Source organism: Balaenoptera ricei, chromosome 19 (assembly GCF_028023285.1).
Source record: "Balaenoptera ricei isolate mBalRic1 chromosome 19, mBalRic1.hap2, whole genome shotgun sequence".
Classification (NCBI taxonomy): domain Eukaryota; kingdom Metazoa; phylum Chordata; class Mammalia; order Artiodactyla; family Balaenopteridae; genus Balaenoptera; species Balaenoptera ricei.
This window is the reverse complement of record NC_082657.1, coordinates 58,596,982-58,616,328: the sequence shown is the minus strand read 5'-3', so window position 1 is coordinate 58,616,328 and position 19,347 is coordinate 58,596,982. Positions and strand designations below refer to the sequence as shown.

Sequence of the window (19,347 nt, the reverse complement as noted above, 5' to 3'; positions counted from 1 at the left end):
CTACAAGTGACAGAACACAATCAAGTCCCTTTAGCAAGCATGTCATCTTTCCAACATGGTACCAGAAACATGGACTTTGCATAAAGGAGTCCATTATGCAAATATCCATACCTTCAGAAGAAAGAAAAGTAATATGGAAATGATCTTTTGCCACATAACGCCTTATTGCAAGAACAAGATAAGCTTTCTTCATAATAAAGATCTTAAAACAGCTGCCAATCAAACAAATCAACAGCTAACAGCTCCAGCCAACTGTGTTTAATAAACAATTTTGAGATAGCCCACTGATAAACTCACAAAGAAGAAAGAACTAAAAGCTTGGAATTTTAACAGGGAATGCTCTCTTGGCCTGGAGGTTGAGCCAAACTAAATGGGAAGGACCAGGCAAACACATAAAGTATTCCCCACCCCTCCACCCATGGATTTAGAATAAGGAGAGGTTTTCTGGTTTACTCTGTCTAGAAGGGAACTTTAAGGCTGAGCTCGGGGAAGGCAGGGTTTATCTTTTATCTCTCTCTCCCAGTGCCTGCTAGGTAGTGGGTTCTCAACAAATGAATGCATTTTTGAATTAATTTCTATTTCATGGCAATTTGAATGTTATTGTTGACTTTCTCGAATAAATCTTATCTTCCTGGAATGCAAATTGGATGTCACTCCCTTGCTTAAATCCCTCCTAGGCGTCCTTAGAATAAAATCCAAGCTCCTTACCCTACTCTGCAAGCCCTGGTGGGACCAGGTCCCCCAATTCTTGCTACTTATTTCACCCAAAGGTATATTTAATATCTTCACCATGAGTTTGAATTCACCACCCAGGTCTTCTGGGAGAGGACGCCATTTATGTGATTTGTGCCACTCTGGCTTCAGAGACACAGAGACAGGACTCACTGCCTCTCACTGTCCTCCACTGGCAAGCAGAGCGGTCTGTGCAAAATCCAAATCTGACCGTGTCACTCTTCAGCCTGAAACACTCTAACATCTGCCCGTGACCAAGGGCTATTACGTCTAAGCTCATTCCTCGGCATTCGCCCCCCCCCCCAACCCCGCCTCCTCGCTAGTCAAGTCCATTTCCTATTTCCCTCAGGAGTCACTGTCTCACTTCTTCAGAGCAGCTTAAGCTCTTCTGCCCCCTCTCTCCGGAACACTCTCCTGCCCTGCCCCCTTCTGTCTCCTGGCTAACACTCCTCCTCATTCTTCATCACTTGCTTTGATGGCCCTGCCCTTGTCCCATGGTGGTGTAGGTGTCTTGTTACAAATCATCATCCCCAACTAGACCACGAGCTTTACAAGGACGGGGACAGTATCCCGTGCTGTTGTGCCTTAGAAATGAACAGACCTCTTGTCTATTCAAGCCTGATGAATATTTCAGTGAACAAACCAGATCCTCTAAGAGGCCAGCCCCATGCTGGTGCCTGCAAAGCATGACACATGGGGTCTGTCCTGTGCCTTGTAGGATGTTGAGTAACATCTCTCACCTCGACCCACTAGATGCCAGTAACACCAAGTTGGGGCAACCAAAAACGTCGCCAGGCATTGCCAGATGTCCCCTGGGGGGGGGGGGCACAGTCACCCTGGATGAGAACCCCTGATGTCAAGGATACCTGAGAGGGAAGGACAGCATTCCTGCCCTCAGACCTTCCATCAGGTCTCCCTGCAAATGTCAACTCCAGGTGAGGCCTGCCTGGACCATGCAGCTGCTTCCATCACTCTCTGCATCTTTAATCTGCTCCATTTTTATTCCCAGCATGTATAACCACCTGATGTGTTACATACCCACTAATGTCTGTATATTGACAGAGTTCCATGAAGCAGGAACTTGGTGGTGATTTGCTGCTCTATCCCCAGTAACTTGAACCAGTGGCTGGCATGAGTTCGGCATCCCATCGATGTCTGCTGAGTCAATAAATCTTGTAGTTGATCTGAATTATGCTTGACGGGGCTGCTGAGCGCACGCTGGCCTTCGTGTGTGCACAACCTTTTGGCAGTCCCAGGTCGCCTCTCCGCAAGTGCTGTCCACTTTGCTACGCTTCTCTTGGCTGGAAGAGAAGGCTCAGCTGGCAGAAGAGCAGGGTCCTCCACACTCTCCTTTTCACCCTGGGATTTTGCTCACAGATTCACTCCATTTCAGTTCTCTAATTGATGCAGTCTGTTTCAATTAAACTTTAAGCAGGGGGCTGGCCAGAACTGAGCTGGGTAACCTGGAGGTCGGTAGCTCCCGCAGCCTCAGTGAGGACATGGGTCACATGTGCCCTTATTCCCCATCACAGGACTCTGGGTTTCCACCTGCTCAAAGGGAACTTAGCCCCCATCACAACATCACTCCAGGCACATCCTGGGAAACCCAAAGCTGACTTCACAAGTGCCCCCTGATCAGTGTCAGCTTCTTCCTCCTTCATCTGGGCCACTCGAGGGAGCTTCGCCATGGTGATCCACGCCCTAGTTACCAACCCTTCCCACGCCAAGGTGCTGCAGGAGTCTCTGGGCAGGGGGGTGGCCTGCTTTAGAACTGTCATCCTTTGTCGCTTGGCCTCACAGCCGTAGTGCTTGAACCTGGAATCTTACCCGGTCTTTTGCCATTGGTTTAATTAGCTTCTGGTCCTCCAATTTTGCAAAGTATCTCATAAAAAAAATAATTTCCATCATTTTCTGCCCTCTAACCCCAAAGTGTCAAGCTCACTTTAAGGGGCCAGAGGAGGAGGACAGCCTGTCTTCATCTTCTCTTTTGCTCCTTCCTCCTCCTGGTCCCTGCTCCCAACTAACTCCTCCTTCCTTCCCTCCCCAGCCCATTTTTACAAAATGTGAAAAAAAAACCCCAACCCTGTATGCCTACTGACGATGCAAATAGATGGAGAGTGGGTGGTGGAAGCTAGAATGGGTGTCTTATCTGTGTTTGCAGGATCTAGTCCCAGAGGGGGTGGCCACCATGCCTGTTTTGGAGGGATAACAAAATAGCAACAGCATTTTTTTTTTCAGTACTGAGGGTCAAAACCATTTGTCAATTATTGAACTTGTTCTTACTTATAAATTTAGCAGGTTAGATAAAATGGGTCTAAAGGCTCTTGCAGTCCTGATATTTTGTAGTTCTTCAGCATCTTGGGCAAAAAAAAAAAGCCACCAAGTCATTTGAAAAAAAGCTACGAGGAAAAAGATTTGGTTATAGTTAGATAACTAAAACAAAAAAAAAAAAAAAAAAAGAAAAAAAGAAAAATTGATCATCACACATTTATTCATGCCATGAACGTTTGGTAGGTCCAGACTGTGGGCCAGGTGCCTGGGAGGCGAGGGGAGGAGAAAGTTGAGGGAGGAATGCGGGGTTCTCCCACCTGCCAAGATTCAAGTTGGACCTCTTCTGAGGAGTTTGTGCTAATGAAGTTTAGAAAATATGTTTCCATAGCCCTGAGTGAGGAAGCAGCTTTGCTTAGTGGACCAAATAAGTAATCAGTCAGGAGCAACTCGGTGGTCTAATCCACGTATGCGGCTGCTGCAGTGGTGCCGTTTAACCTCTTCATGCCTCAGTTTCACCAGGTGCACCTGGCAGATAAGCCCAGGTTGCAAAATGAGGCGCTTGGAAACATGAAGAGCCAATCGGGAAAGAGTCAGATGGAGATGCTTGGAGGTACTGGCGTGGGGAAAGACTGCGAGCAATTCCTGAATTATTTTTTTCTAAAGTGAGTCAGAAAACAATCCGTTTACTTATTTATCGAATTGTGTTTCTCTGCATTTCAATTTTTTAAGTGCTTGTGTCAAAAGAGAGATCAGAAAGGAGTTTGTTTCAGATATTCACTGAGTGAAGCGGTTGATTGAGGGGAGATAATATCTTTGATTCTCTGCTACTGTGTGTTAGGAGCTCCTACCTGTATATCTCATTTGACATTCAAAACAAATCATTGGTTGGTGTCATTAAACCCAATCCTAGTGATGAATAAACTGGGGTATCAATGAATTATATTAACTCAGTGGTTCTCAAACTTGGCTTCACAGTGGAAACACCTGGAGAGTTTGATCAATGGACTGAGGTTTGGTCCCACTCCAACACATTCTGATTTAATTGGTTTGGAGTACAGCTTGGGCATCAGGGGTTTTAAAAGCTCCCCAGGTGATTTTTTTTAAAGTGCAGCAAAGTTTGAGAACCACAAATAACTTACTCAAGGTTACAGATCTAAGATGGCAGAAAAGCTGGTTCTGCTGAGCCCAGGGCCAGCTTCTTCCTATCCGGAATTATTTTTGCCCGAACTGGCTCAAATCTTCTGAAGACACTTTCATCTCTGGCCTAAAAGGTTGGTCTGAGAAATAAGCAAAGACTCAGTAACATGGTATTTAACAGTCATCCAAAGTCTACAGAAGAAAGAGCAAAGAGGCTTGGGACAAATTTGCCTGGCTCTCAGGGGCCATTAACGAAACAAAAACAAAGGCAGTTTTGAAGAGTATGGATTGGATTGAGAGGGCTTTCACATGGCGTACCAGGGCACCTGGAGAAATAAGCACCTTTCAGGCACAAACCTATGACCCCAGCGGCACTGTAATGGAAATGGCTCAAAGGCCACCTTCACTGAGGCAAATTAATGAATCAAGCCAGCTGCCCTGAAGTTAACAGTGGATTTAGACCTGGGGTTCTCAAACGTGTGCCAGCATCAGAACCACCTGGAGGGCTTGTTAGGCCCGAGGTGGGGCCTGAGAATTTGCATTTCTAACAAGTTCCCAGACGCTGCTGCTGGTGTGGGGGGCCGCGCTTTGAAAACCGCCCATTTGGATGATTGCCTTCTCCGGAGGAACACACGGTGTTACTGACATTCAACCGTTTAACTGCTCGCTAGATGCCTAGCACCCGCTTCACCTCTCTTTCCCCTGCAGGGAGCTTCAACTACAAAACCGGCACGTGAGGTGAGGGCTCCCGATTCTGGAACACTCAGTAAGTGCATGGAGCACTCTTCTTACACACCCCACTCACCAACTGCAATACCACGAGGAGACGGTCCTGCAATCTCACCCTCGTTCTAGAGATGAGAACACAGCTCGAGAAGAGAATAGCTTGCCAAAGGTGATACAGTGTCAGGACAAACCATGAAATGGCCGCTATTCACCCTTTTTTCAACTATAAAAATGGCAATTTCATATGGCTCCTCTGTTAGCAGGGTCTGTCTAACCTCAGTAGGCCTGATACCAAAGCCTAAACTTTTAACCCAAGTCCTCTGTCTCCTCCCAGTTAGGACGCTTTCCTAGGCCATATGTCTTATTGATCGACAGGACCAAAATGTTGAGACGAGATCATAGGGGTGAAGCCACACTCTCCAGGCAAGGACTGGTCACTGGCCCTCGGCTAGCCATCCTCATCACTGACCGCCTCTCACCTGCAATAAGTTGTACTGTATAACTCAGCCAGAGCGAGTTATATCCCAGATGGCGTGGCTGACCCTGAAGGTGACAGCCCCCGCCCCAGGCCCCTTGCTAGCTCAGCTGGAGTCCTTCCTATGATACAGGGTCTTCCCTGAACACATCTCATCATGCGACTCGGTGAGGGAAGCGAGAGACATAGGCAGTGGCTCTGCTTTGGGGATTGGAGGTTCCGGAAAGCATGGCATCAGGGGCACCCAGCATTTTAGGGCAGCCAAGGCAGAGTCGCTAGCACCCTGTTCTGAGCATCGCAGGAGCGGGGTGACAGGAAGAGGTGGCAGTGATGATGACTCCTCTAGAACAGTGGTTCTCAGCTGGGGGCAATTTTGCCCCCGTGGGGCAACTGGCAGTATCTGGATGATTGTCACGACTGGCACTGGGGGATACTATTGGCATCTAGTGGCTGGAGGCCAGGTGCACTTCCAAACACCCTGTGATGCCCAAGGCCAGCCCCCGTAACAAAGCATTATCCAGCCCTAAATGTCAGTAGTACTGAGGCTGAGAACCCTTGCACTAGAATCGTACCACATATGGCTGGGTATTTCCTGTGGCACTGCTGTTTCTGGTCATTTTACATGGAAATCAGGTTGTTGGGTCTCTTTGGCAATTCTATAAGCCATCTGTACCCTGCAATAAACCCTTTTCTTTGTATGTTAGTTGGAGGAATCACAACTAAAAAAGACAGCCATGGGGAAGATCAGACTAGAGGATGAAGAAAGAATTAGCTTGTCCCCAGAACTGAGGGCTGGGGGAGGATTTCCAAGTACAAGTACTATCCAGGGCAGCGCAATTCTATCAATGTAATGTGTACGTCATCCATGTACAACATGGACATTGTTATAACTCTCTAATCTGAGTAAATCTACATCTCCCAATTGTCTCATGATTGCTAACAGTATGATACACATACTTCCACATGACAGCAGCATTTTTCATCTTAATGTACTTTCTGCTAAATTGTCATATGTGTTAGCACTGGGGCGGAGCCACAAATGAAGGGAAACACAGGAGCAAGGATAGATACCCTTTGCCTGTCTGGTGTATTCCAAATTCACAGTGATACTCTTAGCCATAAAGTCCAAACTTATCCAGAAATTTGGCTCAAAGGAGAGCAAGTTGTATCCCAGAAAATGTGAGCACATTTTCAGAAGGACACAATGAAATCCTACTCGAGTTCTAAGACCAAGAACACAGATGGTTCCCTTTACCAGTTCTATAATTGAGAATGATAACCGCATCAAGCTCACCTTTATAAACATTAAATGAGATCATCACTCAGGTATCTAGCACAGAGCCTTGGCACGCTGTAAACGTTCAATAAATGTTAACACCCACATTAAACAGTAATATATCTTGGGAACCACTTTGGCCCTCAGCTAACACGTCAGTAAGGACAAGATAATAAAGCTTGTGAATGTGGAGGTCTAGAGAGCTCTTGGGGACTTAATAGGTGCTCAGTAAATGTCAGTTCTTGTTCTCTTTCCAAGTGCTCCCCTCTTTTCCCATCCAACTGTGACATCCCCAGTGCTTGGTGCATCTCCCACGGTGGACAATGGAGCAGGGCGAAGGTCTCCTGCCCGTGACACCTGCCCACTACCAAGCTCCTGTTTCCTGTTTCACCTCTCACCCCCTGCTGGGCCCAACTCCAACCCCCCACCTGCCTAACAGACTCTGTCTCCCCCTCCACTCCTGTCCTCCCATATTGACAAATTTGCAGCCAGCAGATTATAGACACAGTGTGAGTGAATCATTACCACCTGCTAATATTTTTATAGAATTTCATAAACTTGGTCATTCATGAATCATTTACACTACTTTATTCCAGTGAAGAGTTCACAAATCACTCAAACGCTGGCAAAATGCATAATAATGAGTAATATTTCAGGAGGCTTTGCATTAATATGTCAGCTTCCAATACGGCAAGAGCTAAATTATTTTGCCAGGTGCCACTTCGGGTCAGAAGCATGGGAAGCCCTTTGGGGGCTGCAGCAGGGAGAGTGGGCAGGTGGCCATGGGTCTTGGAAAAAGACAGTATTTAAGAAGAAACAGATCATCCAGCGAGTCAAATCCCCTTCCAATAAGTGGAGTTCCTGGGAAAGAGGCCTAGGAATTTGCAGATTAGACATCAGAGTCTAGTTGGAGGTAAAATAGGAAGAAGTGTTTCTTAGTAATTGAAAATTCAGGGCTTTAGAAGTGGAGAGAAACAGATATGGATCCCAGATTCAACACACACCAGCTGGGAGACCTTGAAAAATTATTTAACAGTTATTTGCTTATCTATAAAATGGTGTTAACACCTACTTCTGAAGTCTCTTGTGTGAATGGATTAAGTAAGACAAAGTATATGAGTTGTTTAGCACAACATCAGCCATGTAGAGTTCAATAAACAGTAACTTTAATGATGATACACATTCAGGGGCTCAAGGACAAATTTATCTCAGACTATTTCTTTTCGTGCAAATCTCTGAGGCTTAGTTCACAATGCTTTCTTGTTGGATTTGGAAAATGCTAGCACCATAGCATGAACTTGCATGTGAATAGCACTTACCTTTAAAATAAACAACAACAAAATTCACCCATGTGCTCTCTGCTTTTTAAACTTGCAAGAGGGGAAAGTAAAATGTGGGAATTGGAGATCCAGGATTCTGCTCTTCGAAGAAGCAGATCTGCAACCAACCACAATGCCCACCAGGGACAAGATGGACCTAACTGCACTAAGACAGTAAATCATTTCTAAATAGGCGCTTGAAATGAAGTGGATTTGCAACTTTCTTGTGCCCAAAGTATATTGAGAAGGCAGGAACCCAGTTCTCATTAAAATCCAGAAATAGCAGAACCAAACACAGAGTAATAGGTAGGGACCTTCCTCAGCAGGGACACGAAGAAAACAGGGCAAAGACTAAATTGAACAGCGAGAGGCATGGGGGACCTGGCATTAGAAACTGGGTCCTCGTGAGGCTGGGGAAGAGTGGCTCAGGCCAGGCCGCCGTTTGGCCGCTGTACCCCTGGTACTCCTTTCAGACACTGTATGCCCGCCAAGCCCCAGCAGCCTCTCCACTGGGCACATGTGGCCCTGCGCCAGGGGTAAACCAAGAAGAACAACGAACACGGCACAACTCCCTGGCATATCACCTGTACACAGTGGCGAGGAGCTTAAATCCGTTTATTTTGAAACAAAGCCTACGCATTAAAATGAAAGCTCCGTGAGGGCAGGGAACCTGGTGCGTCTTATTTCCCATTATATTCCTCATCCTGCAGGTCCTCAATCAAATATATTAAGAATGAATGAATTGATGAATCAATTGATATGCTATGGAGTACATTATGAAACTACAAATAAACTCAAGATTATTTAAGAGAAGTTCTTGCTTGAGATGGGAAGGCTGGGCCACCACCAGTTTTCATTTACCTCCTTTGCCTTTCCCCTCACTAATTCTCACTCATGTGGTAAGACTGTATGGGGCTTACCATGTTCCTGGTACTATTCCAAACGCTTGACACGCATTAACTCATTTAGTCCATTAAATCCTATGAGATCAGTATTATTATTGTCCCCATTTCACAGATGATAAAATCAAGGCAGATACCCTGCCTAAGTTCCCATAGCTAGTCCATAAAAGCTGTGCTTTTAATTCAGCCAGCACGGCTACATGCAAAATTATGTTTGTAACTGCTACATACTACATGGCCTCACTTTAAGGAAAAATATGAGATGCTCTATGCTACAGACCAGACTCTATTTTACTAGCTGTTTAGCAACTACTAGTTAGCAAAAACTCGTCATTTCATCTTTTATTGGACTGGCCAAAAAGTTCGTTCGGGTTTTTCTGTAACACCTTATGGAGAAACCCAAATGAACTTTTTGGCCAACTCAATACAAGCATTAAAGGTGCTAGTACTATCCCTATTTTATGGATGAGAATCACAAGATCAGAGAGGGTAAGTGGGTTGCCCAAGATCACACAGCTCAGTAAGCAGCAGCGCTGAGATTTGAAAAACAATTTTCTGACCCCAGAGCCGTTGATATTAATCACTATTATCATTTACATAAAAATAAAAGTGACCCAAATTAAAAATAAAAAAATAGTGGGGTTTTCTACTCAACCCTGCCCTCTGATACCTTTGTGAGCATTAGAAAGGGGCCGCCCTCTCCCTGTGGACACAGCCCTGAACTGCAGTGCAGCTTTTGGCAAGTAAACTGGGGGCTGGATCAGGCCTTTCTCATCCCTCAGCCATCTCCCTTGTGCAGTAAAATCCCTGCACAGCTGTACCTGACAGCCCTGCATTCAGCTTTCGGAAGCCAGAGGAAAGGGACACTTCATGAATCAAAAATTCTCCTTAAAGAAAATCTCTGACTGGTATCTTTGACAACATCAAAACCAAGCCACCTGATTGACCAAAGGCCACCTTCTCATCACTCCCACTCCCTATCAGTCCTTGAATGTTGGTGTTTGAGTTCTTCCCGCTGTAACTGCCCCAAGGCATCTTCCCCTCACTGTCCCTGGAGATCAAGGTCATTGCCATCTAAGGAGAATGTTCACTCTGAGGTGGGCCCTGGTTTACAGAGCCCAGAAATCTCTCTCTGAATGTGGAAGGACTCCCAAAAGGGTGACGAAGTTTTAAACCACCTTTGGGTCCCACAAACATCAGAGAGGATCAATTAGCCACGCATGCATCCAAACTCTTGTTCAGCTCTTAAAATGGCTCCTACAGAGTCACCCCAAAAAGGCATCTCTCAGCCTCTCATTTACCAGTTCTCACTCCTAGCAACCAGTTTTTTCCGGTTTCTCTGATTCACACTAGTCCTATTTCCAGGCTACAGAACACTCCCAAGAAGACTTCCGCTCCTTTATTCTTTATCTTGTACCCTCTTAATTTCCTAGGTAATTCTAGAGCTCAGCTTCCTCCAGGAATCTCTCTCTTTACTTAAAAGAGGGGCAGCAAATGCTATGAAGTTCAGTTCCTGTCAGGATAGAAGGAAAAACCATGAGTCTGTGGTAGATGTCAACCCTCTCACAGTTGAAGGTAGAAAACTGTTGTTAAAAACTTGTGGAACTTAACCAAAAAATTTAAATCTTTTTCAGCAAAAAAATGAATAAGAGCAGCTCTGATTTACTGAAAGCTCACTAGGTGATGGGCATTGTGCTAAGAATTTGCAAAAATAATTTTATTTCATTTTATACAGTCCTTAGAGATGCTGATACTATCCCCACTTTGTGGAGGAGAATCAAAAATCCTCAGAGAGGGTAAGTGGGTCGCCCAAGATAAAAACAGCACAGTAAACGGCAGTGCTGAGACTTGAATGGCAATTTGCTAACCCCAGAGGTCTGAATCACTATGCTATGAAATTATGAAATGTATCATATCTTTAGTTCCTTGCGTCTGAAAATTAAGAGATATTCCTATCACAGGCAGGGAAAAAGTAGAGGGCATCTACCCATGGTCTGCAGCTGGCTTGTCCTACAGCAGCTGGACACTGACAGCTGCCAGGTCACCTGTGGTCACCGTCAAGTCCAGCTGGACCTGGGAACTTCTGAGGGTGCCAACATTCAATTTCTACAACCACCAGATTCCGTGCCGGGGGTTCACTGAGGATGCACAATGGTCACCCTTTGGCATCCTCTGACAGATGGTACCCCCTGCAGATGCTCACAGCATCTGCCTTTTGGCAAAGTTTCTGAGAGGGAGGTCCTCCCAGGACCCGGGACCCTGGAACACCCTGTTCAGCATGAGGCTGGATGGGCCCTTCCTCACCCACTGCCCTGTATTTGTCTAGTATTTTAATGCCTCTAATGCCCTCTTCTATCTTCTCCTCACTGGAAACTCACAGCAATCCAGCTGGTGGCTAGGCAAGTGTTATCTGCATTTTATGGGTGGAATCCTGAGGACCAGTGCTTACTTGGTCTTCCCAAGGTCAGTATCTCATGGTGACAGAGGAGGCTAGACCCAGGGTACCCATTTCCCAGCCAGAGCACTTGACTCTCCAGTGCAATGTCCCTCCACCCTCTGTCTGCAGAAAAGGAAGAATATGGAGGTTTTTTTAGGGAAGAGGAAGTAATTTTGTTGAAGTGGGATTGGGATGTTCTTACAAGGTGTTTTGACAAAGAAAACCAGAGATGCCAAGTCCAGTCCTAGAAACTGGCCGCCACCCCCCAGAGCCCAATCCAGGTAAATATGTGCATGTGACGGGCAACGGTGATGGAAAGCAAACACTGTTGACTGGGCCTCGTTCCCAAGTGCCTGCTTCCAGCTCAGTGAGCTGCATCCCATAGAGGTTTTCCCCGAAAATGGCTGGGAATCCTGTCCCATTTCTTGAAAAATGAGCTTACTGCCCTCAGAGGCTTGGGTCCTTAATACAGGCTGTGAGATGGGACTCTTGGGGGTGTCGTAGGGAGGGGATAGGACAGACCTGGAGCCTATATGAGATTTAATGCTCACCCCAATATCTGTGTGCAACTACTTTGGTCTCTGAATCTTGAACAGGTGTCAACTTCTGAAACTATCCTTTTACAAATAGCCTTTTGTTTCTCCATATAAAAGAGAAGCAAGTACATTGTAGAAAAATCAGAAAAAAAAAAATCAACACCAAATACAACCACCAACACTTTGATTTTTCCTCTGTCACGCTTCTTCACAAACATACCCATCATGATATGTGTAAATACTCCATCTGTAATGAGGATACCATATGTGTTGGTGTGTCTGTTTCTATTCAATATCTTGAAAATCTCCCATATAACTAGAACTTCTTCAAAAATATTTTAAATGGTTGTAGAAAACTTCCTTGCAAAATTGTGCCATAATTTAACCATTATATATTGCTTCATATTTAGCAACTGTTTCCATTTTAAGGATCGTGTCCTGCTATAACATCACTGTACAAAAATCTAACTAAATTCCTCTCTATTTCCTTAGGATGGCTTTCTAAAAGTAGAATGATCAGGTCCAGGGGTTTATACTTTTTTCAGCTCTTCATTATCAAGCTGGCTTCTGGAAAACCAATGTTAATGTAAGGTTTCTGACCTCCTCTGAGATCCCCCCAGGGTCCCCCCTTCTTGGCTTTTTGTGCCCAAAGTCTCGCACAGAGCTGGGGGGCTCCGTTGATGAGATAGGGGCCCCCACTGCTGCTCTGTCAGGGTTCAATGCCACTCGGCTTCCACAGAGACACACTTAAAGCCGCACAGCCCCGGGTTTGATGAAGCACAGAAATAATGAGCTCAGTGGGAGGGAAGCAGTCTTTGAAAGGCACATCTCTGCGTGTGGGGTGGGCACTCGGTGGGGGGGAGGGGTACTCACTTGATAGGTAGCGATTGTTTCTCTGTCCAAGTTCCGTGTCACGGAGACGCTACCCGTGTTCTCATTGATTCTGAAAATTCCTTTAGGCTCTTGATCCACTCCCTTTCCAGTGAGCCGGAACTTGGACCCTTCCGGTCTGTCACTATCGACTACCTGGTCAGAGAAACAGAGCGACACTTAAGACTCTGGCTGGAAAACAGAGAAAGCACAGTACAAACACACCTCAGTGACCAATCTACTAATCACAGGTGCCAACGCAGAGGTGCTGGATGAACTTGACTAAAGCAGCATCACCAAAAATAGCATCACTGTTTAACACCTTTCATCCTAATATGCAAATCTTTGTGGCTTTCAGCCGGGGAAGCTTACCAGCCCTGGGGTGACGTATAGTGATGAATCTAAGAGGGAAGTAACTTCATGAAGTTCAAGGTTGGACATTTGTATTATTTTTAACTCCCGGGAAACAGGCTTTTTTTCTGCAAGTAAGACCAAATAAGCAATGGAAAACATTTGACAGTCCTATACCGGGCAGGCATTAATCAGGGTTCTAGGTATCTACATGTATGCAGTCATCAACAGCGCCACCTATGCCCTTGCTTCTACCAGGTACTAGGCATGGTGCTGAGAAGGAATTTTACACACACTTTAAAAAACTCTGACAACAATGCTGGGGGCAGGGAACGTTATTACTCATACTTAATGAATGGAATCAATGAGACTCGGGGAGATTACGCAAGCTTGCCACGGTCACAGTCATTACAGAAACAAGGACGGGATTCAGAAGCCATCTTCCATCTCCCTAGGGGCACTGCTATGCAACACCGTCATTGCTGAATTCACTAGACGTGGTCAGCCTTGATCTGACATTTAAAGAATAAATTCAAAAGGTAAAGATATAGGAAGGCAGTTCCAGGCAGAGGGAACAGCATAGACAGGCAGCAGGCATGTGAGAGAGCCTCAAAAATTCCAGAATGGTTTGAGGAGAGGTGAGGTTGAGAGGTAATTAGGGGGCAAATTATGTTATGTTTTGATGTCATCTGAAAGTATCCAATTAAAGAGAAAATCATAATTTGCGTAGGTTAGTTCTAGAGTTCTAACAAGCATTCATGTATATTTAATATCACTTTATCATCAATACCTGCAGACATTAATTTGATTATAACACTATAAAGGTCACTAACACAACAGACATTCAGAACAACAGATAAAAGAAAGCTAATACTGCTCTGGCTGTCATCAATTTACAAGTAAACAGGCACCTATTGGAATATAGTCAACTGAGTCTGGAGGATTTAGGTGGCTGAACCAGAAATGTGTCTTCTGGTGGAATCAGGAAGAGGTGTGGTGGTGGCACTTCTGTGGGCGCCATGCCTGCAATTCTGACGTGGGTCACCAGGTGGCAGTGGTGCCTAAGGCAGAGTGAGCCTCATGGCAAGCCTCCTCTGCCAGGACCACTGGAGTAAGAGCATGATGCAGTCCATAGGGCAGTACAGTTTTTTTCTGATTTAAAATATTCTTTATTAAAATACACTGAGAAGTTTGATTAAACACCAGTTACCTCTGTTTGCATTTTTTTTAATTAACAGAAAATATCATCCAAAGCGAGACTAAAAATAAGGTATGTGGTATCTTCTGATGAAAAGCATTTTTAGTCACTGCTTGACTCGATTGAATCCAACTGACATTACCCTCACTGCTTGGAAGCTCCATGAGGTCAACAGCCTCAGCATATCGGGCTCACCGCTGGGTCCCATGCCTGGCAAAGTGCCCGGCATACGGCAGGGACCAAGGCCAATATCTGTTTAATGAGGAGCTCCACTGATTAGACAAACATATGTCTCAATCCTAGCTTGGCCAACGATCAGTCCTGTGACCTTGAATGTGATTCTTTGCCTCTTTGGCTCTCAATTTCCTTATCTATAAAATAGGGATAACGACACTTATTTCCCAGGGTTGCTGAGAGTTTGTTGAGATACTGTGTGCACATAGAAGGGGCTCAATAAATCAGAGCAGACAATTAGAATACTAAGATAAGAATGATAATAATAACAAAGTCATGCCATTGTTGTTAATGGGTAAGACTGACACCTCTAGGCATAAAACACATCTTAGCCACAATATAAAAAAAATCCCTTTCTAAGGGAACACATTTCCTTTTAAGAAACAAAACTCACAAAAGTCTCTGGTTTCAGGACAGAAGTGCTCTGGAAACAGACTTACTGTGGGAAGGGGCATCTGAGCCAACTCTGTTCCTCTTTGTCTCTTTCACATTTACCATCGCTCCCCTCCTGCTCTTACCACTTCAGCCCAAATATGGATTAAAACCTCTTCCTTTTGCTCCCCTACACACACCCGTGGGACAAGTCCTCTCCAAAGGCCATATTAACTAAAGGGAAATGAACATGGGAAACCTACAAAGGCTATGGAACTGTCCTGCTTCCTAAGAGTGGATTTCTGACCACACCCACTAGAAAGGACCTGTCAGGAGAAGGTTTCTGTGATCTGTTCTCCTTTCTTGACCCTCCCCTGCTCTGAAAGGGTGGGGAGCACAGCAGCCCAGACCTTCTGGAAGAAACACAGTGGGAGACCGTCCTGAAAGCTCTCTTGAGGCAAACACTGCCATCCTCCCATTCCTCTACCTGCCACTCAACATGGAAAGCTGAATTCTAGACTCAGAAATCCTCCCAGGGCAACTTTTCCTCCTGCTGTAAAGATCAGGTCTATGTCATTTCCTTTCTCTCTCTTAGAGATCTTGAACCACGTGACCTCATGGAAGCAGGGTCTTGGAGAGAACCCTGTTTAATTAGTGCTGGCTGCTGGATTTAAATGACTGATTCTCTGGGGAAGGAGCAAAACCTCTGCTCAGCAGTGCACAAGTCTTCTCTCTCTCTCTAACATTTTTTTTTAAATTTATTTAATTTATTTATTTTTGTCTGCGTTGGGTCTTCATTGCTGCATGTGGGCTTTCTCTAGTTGCAGCGAGCGGGGGGCTACTCTTTGTTGCGGTGTGTGGGCTTCTCATTGTGGTGGCTTCTCTTGTTGCAGAGCACGGGCTCCAGGCACGCAGGCTTCAGTAGTTTTGGCACACGGGCTTCAGTAGTTGTGGCTCATGAGCTCTAGAGCGGAGGCTCGGTAGTTGTGGCACATGGGCTTAGTTGCTCCGTGGCATGTGGGATCTTCCCGGACCAGGGCTCAAACCCGTGTCCCCTGCATTGGCAGGCAGATTCTTAACCACTGCGCCACCAGGGAAGCCCAACATTTTGTTTTTAAAGGCCTGGCTTTGAACGTATCAGTTGAACCTGCCTCCTGGTCCTCAGTGCTGTATCTGTTTTGAAGGAGCGCTCATAGCCACACCAGGCACGGTGCCCCCAGACTGATGAGCCTTACAGGGCCGCCAGCACAGGGAAGTGAAGGGCCTCATTCTACCTGCAACAATTGGTCTCAAGATATGGTTCCCTGGACCAGCCTGGGCATCACCTGGGAGCTCTTCAGAAATGCAGATTCTCAGTCTCCACCCAGACCCCCTGGATCAGAAACCCTGGTGGTGGGGCCTCGCAATCTGTGCTTTAATAGGCCCCGTGGATGATTCTATGCACACCCGGGATTGAGGACCACCGATTTAGATGGATTTCAGCACCATCCACACTCATTATGATTGGTGATGGTTTCCACCGTTACTGTTGGGAGACTTCTGCCGGAAAAAAGGCTGGGCCTGTTTGCTACCTCCCTTCCAGACCTACTTTAAACATATAACACTATTAGGAACTCTTAAAAGCCTGTTTTCTAGAACGTCAGTAAAGCAAAGTTGGTATTTCTCCAAGTCCCACATTTCCATGTGTATCAAAGGCACCCCAGGGCATGGAGGAACCTTGGAGAAGAAAGCATGGGAGTAGGGGTCGTTCTCCACGGGAAAGATGGGAGTCTTGGCTCAACTTAGATTCAGGAATTACCCAACAGCTCTCCAGCTTCTTGGTCCCCAGGTGGGGCTTCAGAGGGACCCCGGTCCACTCCAGCCTCACTGAGCTGGAGAAATAGGAGGTATGCAATGGCTGCAAAGGAGGCCTCAGCCACACGTCAAAGCTGTTCCATGCAAGTCAGGTGGGTTTCCAGATGACCTTTATTATACTACGTTAAACTCCTAAGATTTGTCCAAATGCTGCTCTATGGCTGTGGCCCCAAAGCTATCGTCCTTTTCTTGTTGTTTAATGTGACGGAATGTAAGAAATCCAGTGCACTCCTGCCCAGAACAAATCCTGTCATGAGTCTCTGCTCCTGCAGCAGCTGTTAACACACATTATACCACATAGCAGGGCTTCACAATTAGCTGGTCCTTCCTATTATTCTTTGTAATTCAACACTACTTTTCACAGTGGGATTTTTCTTCATTGTCCTCTGAGTCAGAATGAAAAAAAATAGCTAATGATGAGAAAGAACTTGGATGCTGGGTGCCAACACTCTGGGAAGGGCGTGTAAATAGCACACAGGAGTCCTGCTGCATACCTGGGTAAAGTCACTTCCCAGGCAGCAATGAGGGTGACCGGAACATCAATTGTGTCGGTGGCATGGCTCAGGTGGGACCAGAGTCCTCTGCACCCAGCGAGGGGCAGGAAATACAGAGGCTTGGAGCAAGCAGTGATGCTTGGTCTGAGTTTCGAAGGGTGTTTTCACTGCCTACTTCCTCCAGAGTGCGGTGTATTACAGACAAAGCCAGGGTCCCCCCTTGAATCCCGTTCCCACCTCCATTCTCTGCTGCAAGTAGCCAACAATACCAAGTTGCATTGTGTTTTAAAGGTATTCTATGAATTTATATACATATATACATACTCACAGAATATATAGCAATTTTGAATGTTTTTACATTTTTATAAATAGGACCATTTTGTATAAATTATTCTATAATTTTTCTATTCAATGTGGTTGGAAGTTATATATATATATATAGTATGTAATATTTTTACATATATTATTATATTTATGTAATATAAATATATTTTATATCTCATAGACAGATAGATAGATACAGACTTTGGGGGTAGGAGTAACTTTCCATTTATAGAAACACTGCCTAGATAGTATAAAGTTCCCATATAGCTTTCATCCAATTTTCCCTAATATTAACATCTTTTATAACCATGGAACATTGGTCACAACAGAGAAATTAACATTGATGCGTGACTATTAACTAACTAACCTCCAGATTTTATGTATTCAGGTTTCACCAGTTTTTCTACTTCTATCATTTTTCTGATCCAAAATCCAGTCCAGACCCCACATTACCTTTAGTCAGTGTGGTTTTTTTTTAAAAACATCTTTATTGGAGTACAATTGCTTTACAATGGTGTGTTAGCTTCTGCTTTATAACAAAGTGAATCAGCTATACATATACATATATCTCCATATCTCCTCCCTCTTGCATCTCCCTCCCACCCTCCCAATCCCACCTGTCTAGGTGGTCACAAAGCACCAAGCTGATCTCTCTGTGCTATGCGGCTGCTTCCCACTAGCTATCTACTTTACATTTGGTAGTGTATATATGTCCATGCCACTCTCTCACTTTGTCCCAGCTTACCCTTCCCCCTCCCCGTATCTTCAAGTCCATTCTCTAGTAGGTCTGTGTCTTTATTCAGTCAGTGTGGTTTTTAATTGCCCATTATGGTGCTTCCCTGTAGGTTCAGACATTTCCTTAATTGTGCTGACATCATTTTTTTTCCCGTATGGAAAATGTATTTGATACATCAAAATGCCATAGTTGCCAAGTTCTGTATACTCTCTTTACTATAAGAACTTCTAGCTCTGTCCTCTGCCAATCTCCAGTACCGGCAATTTAACTCAGATCTCCACTAGAGATTTTTGACCGTTTTGTTGTCAGGGCCAAGAACACACACAACACTCACAGTAAGTTTTCAGCAAATATTTGCATACCAAGTAAGTAAATGAATGTTACGGTGGTCTCCTAACTGGCCTCCATGTTTCTGATTCTCTCTTTTCCCTTCCTGTCCTAATTGCAACCAGAACGGTCATTCCAAAATGCAAACACAAATCTGGCCAAGACAGTTCTCAGATTAAAACTTTCAATGGGGCTTCCCTGGTGGCGCAGTGGTTGAGAATCTGCCTGCCAATGCAGGGGACACGGGTTCGAGCCCTGGTCTGGGAGGATCCCACATGCCGCGGAGCAACTAGGCCCGTGAGCCACAATTACTGAGCCTGTGTGTCTGGAGCCTGTGCTCCGCAACAAGAGAGGCCGTGATAGTGAGAGGCCCGCGCACCGTGATGAAGAGTGGCCCCCACTTGCCGCAACTAGAGAAAGCCCTCGCACAGAAACGAAGACCCAACACAGCCATCAATAAATAAATAAATAACAAAAGTGATTGTTTAAAAAAAAAAAAACTTTCAATGTTTCCCCATTGCTCCCAGATTAAATTCCCCCAGGGCCCTCCTTGATGGGCCTCCACCTGCTTCTCCAGTTCTATCTCTTGCCACCATGAGCCATGGGCCTTCTGAACTTTGCCCACTTTCTCTGGACCTAGGTCAGCTGGACTCCTATCCCCCGTCCTGTCTGCTAGAGCCTCTCCTTGTCTTCCAGGACTCAGCACCAGGGATTGCCTACTCACTGGAGCTTCTCCTGACCCTCTGCCCTGCTCCAGGGAGACCACCTCATCATCG

At 45.4% G+C, this 19,347-nt stretch overlaps 1 protein-coding gene across 1 annotated transcript in view; it reads right to left on the bottom strand.

The window, feature by feature from the left end:
* CDH13 (cadherin 13) overlaps positions 1-19,347 on the bottom strand; it is a 1,051,470-nt gene that overhangs the window by 495,639 nt on the left and 536,484 nt on the right. The window contains exon 5 of the mRNA XM_059904794.1: positions 12,685-12,837. Within this exon, the coding sequence (XP_059760777.1) occupies positions 12,685-12,837 (153 nt within the window). The remainder of the gene's footprint in view (positions 1-12,684; positions 12,838-19,347) is intronic.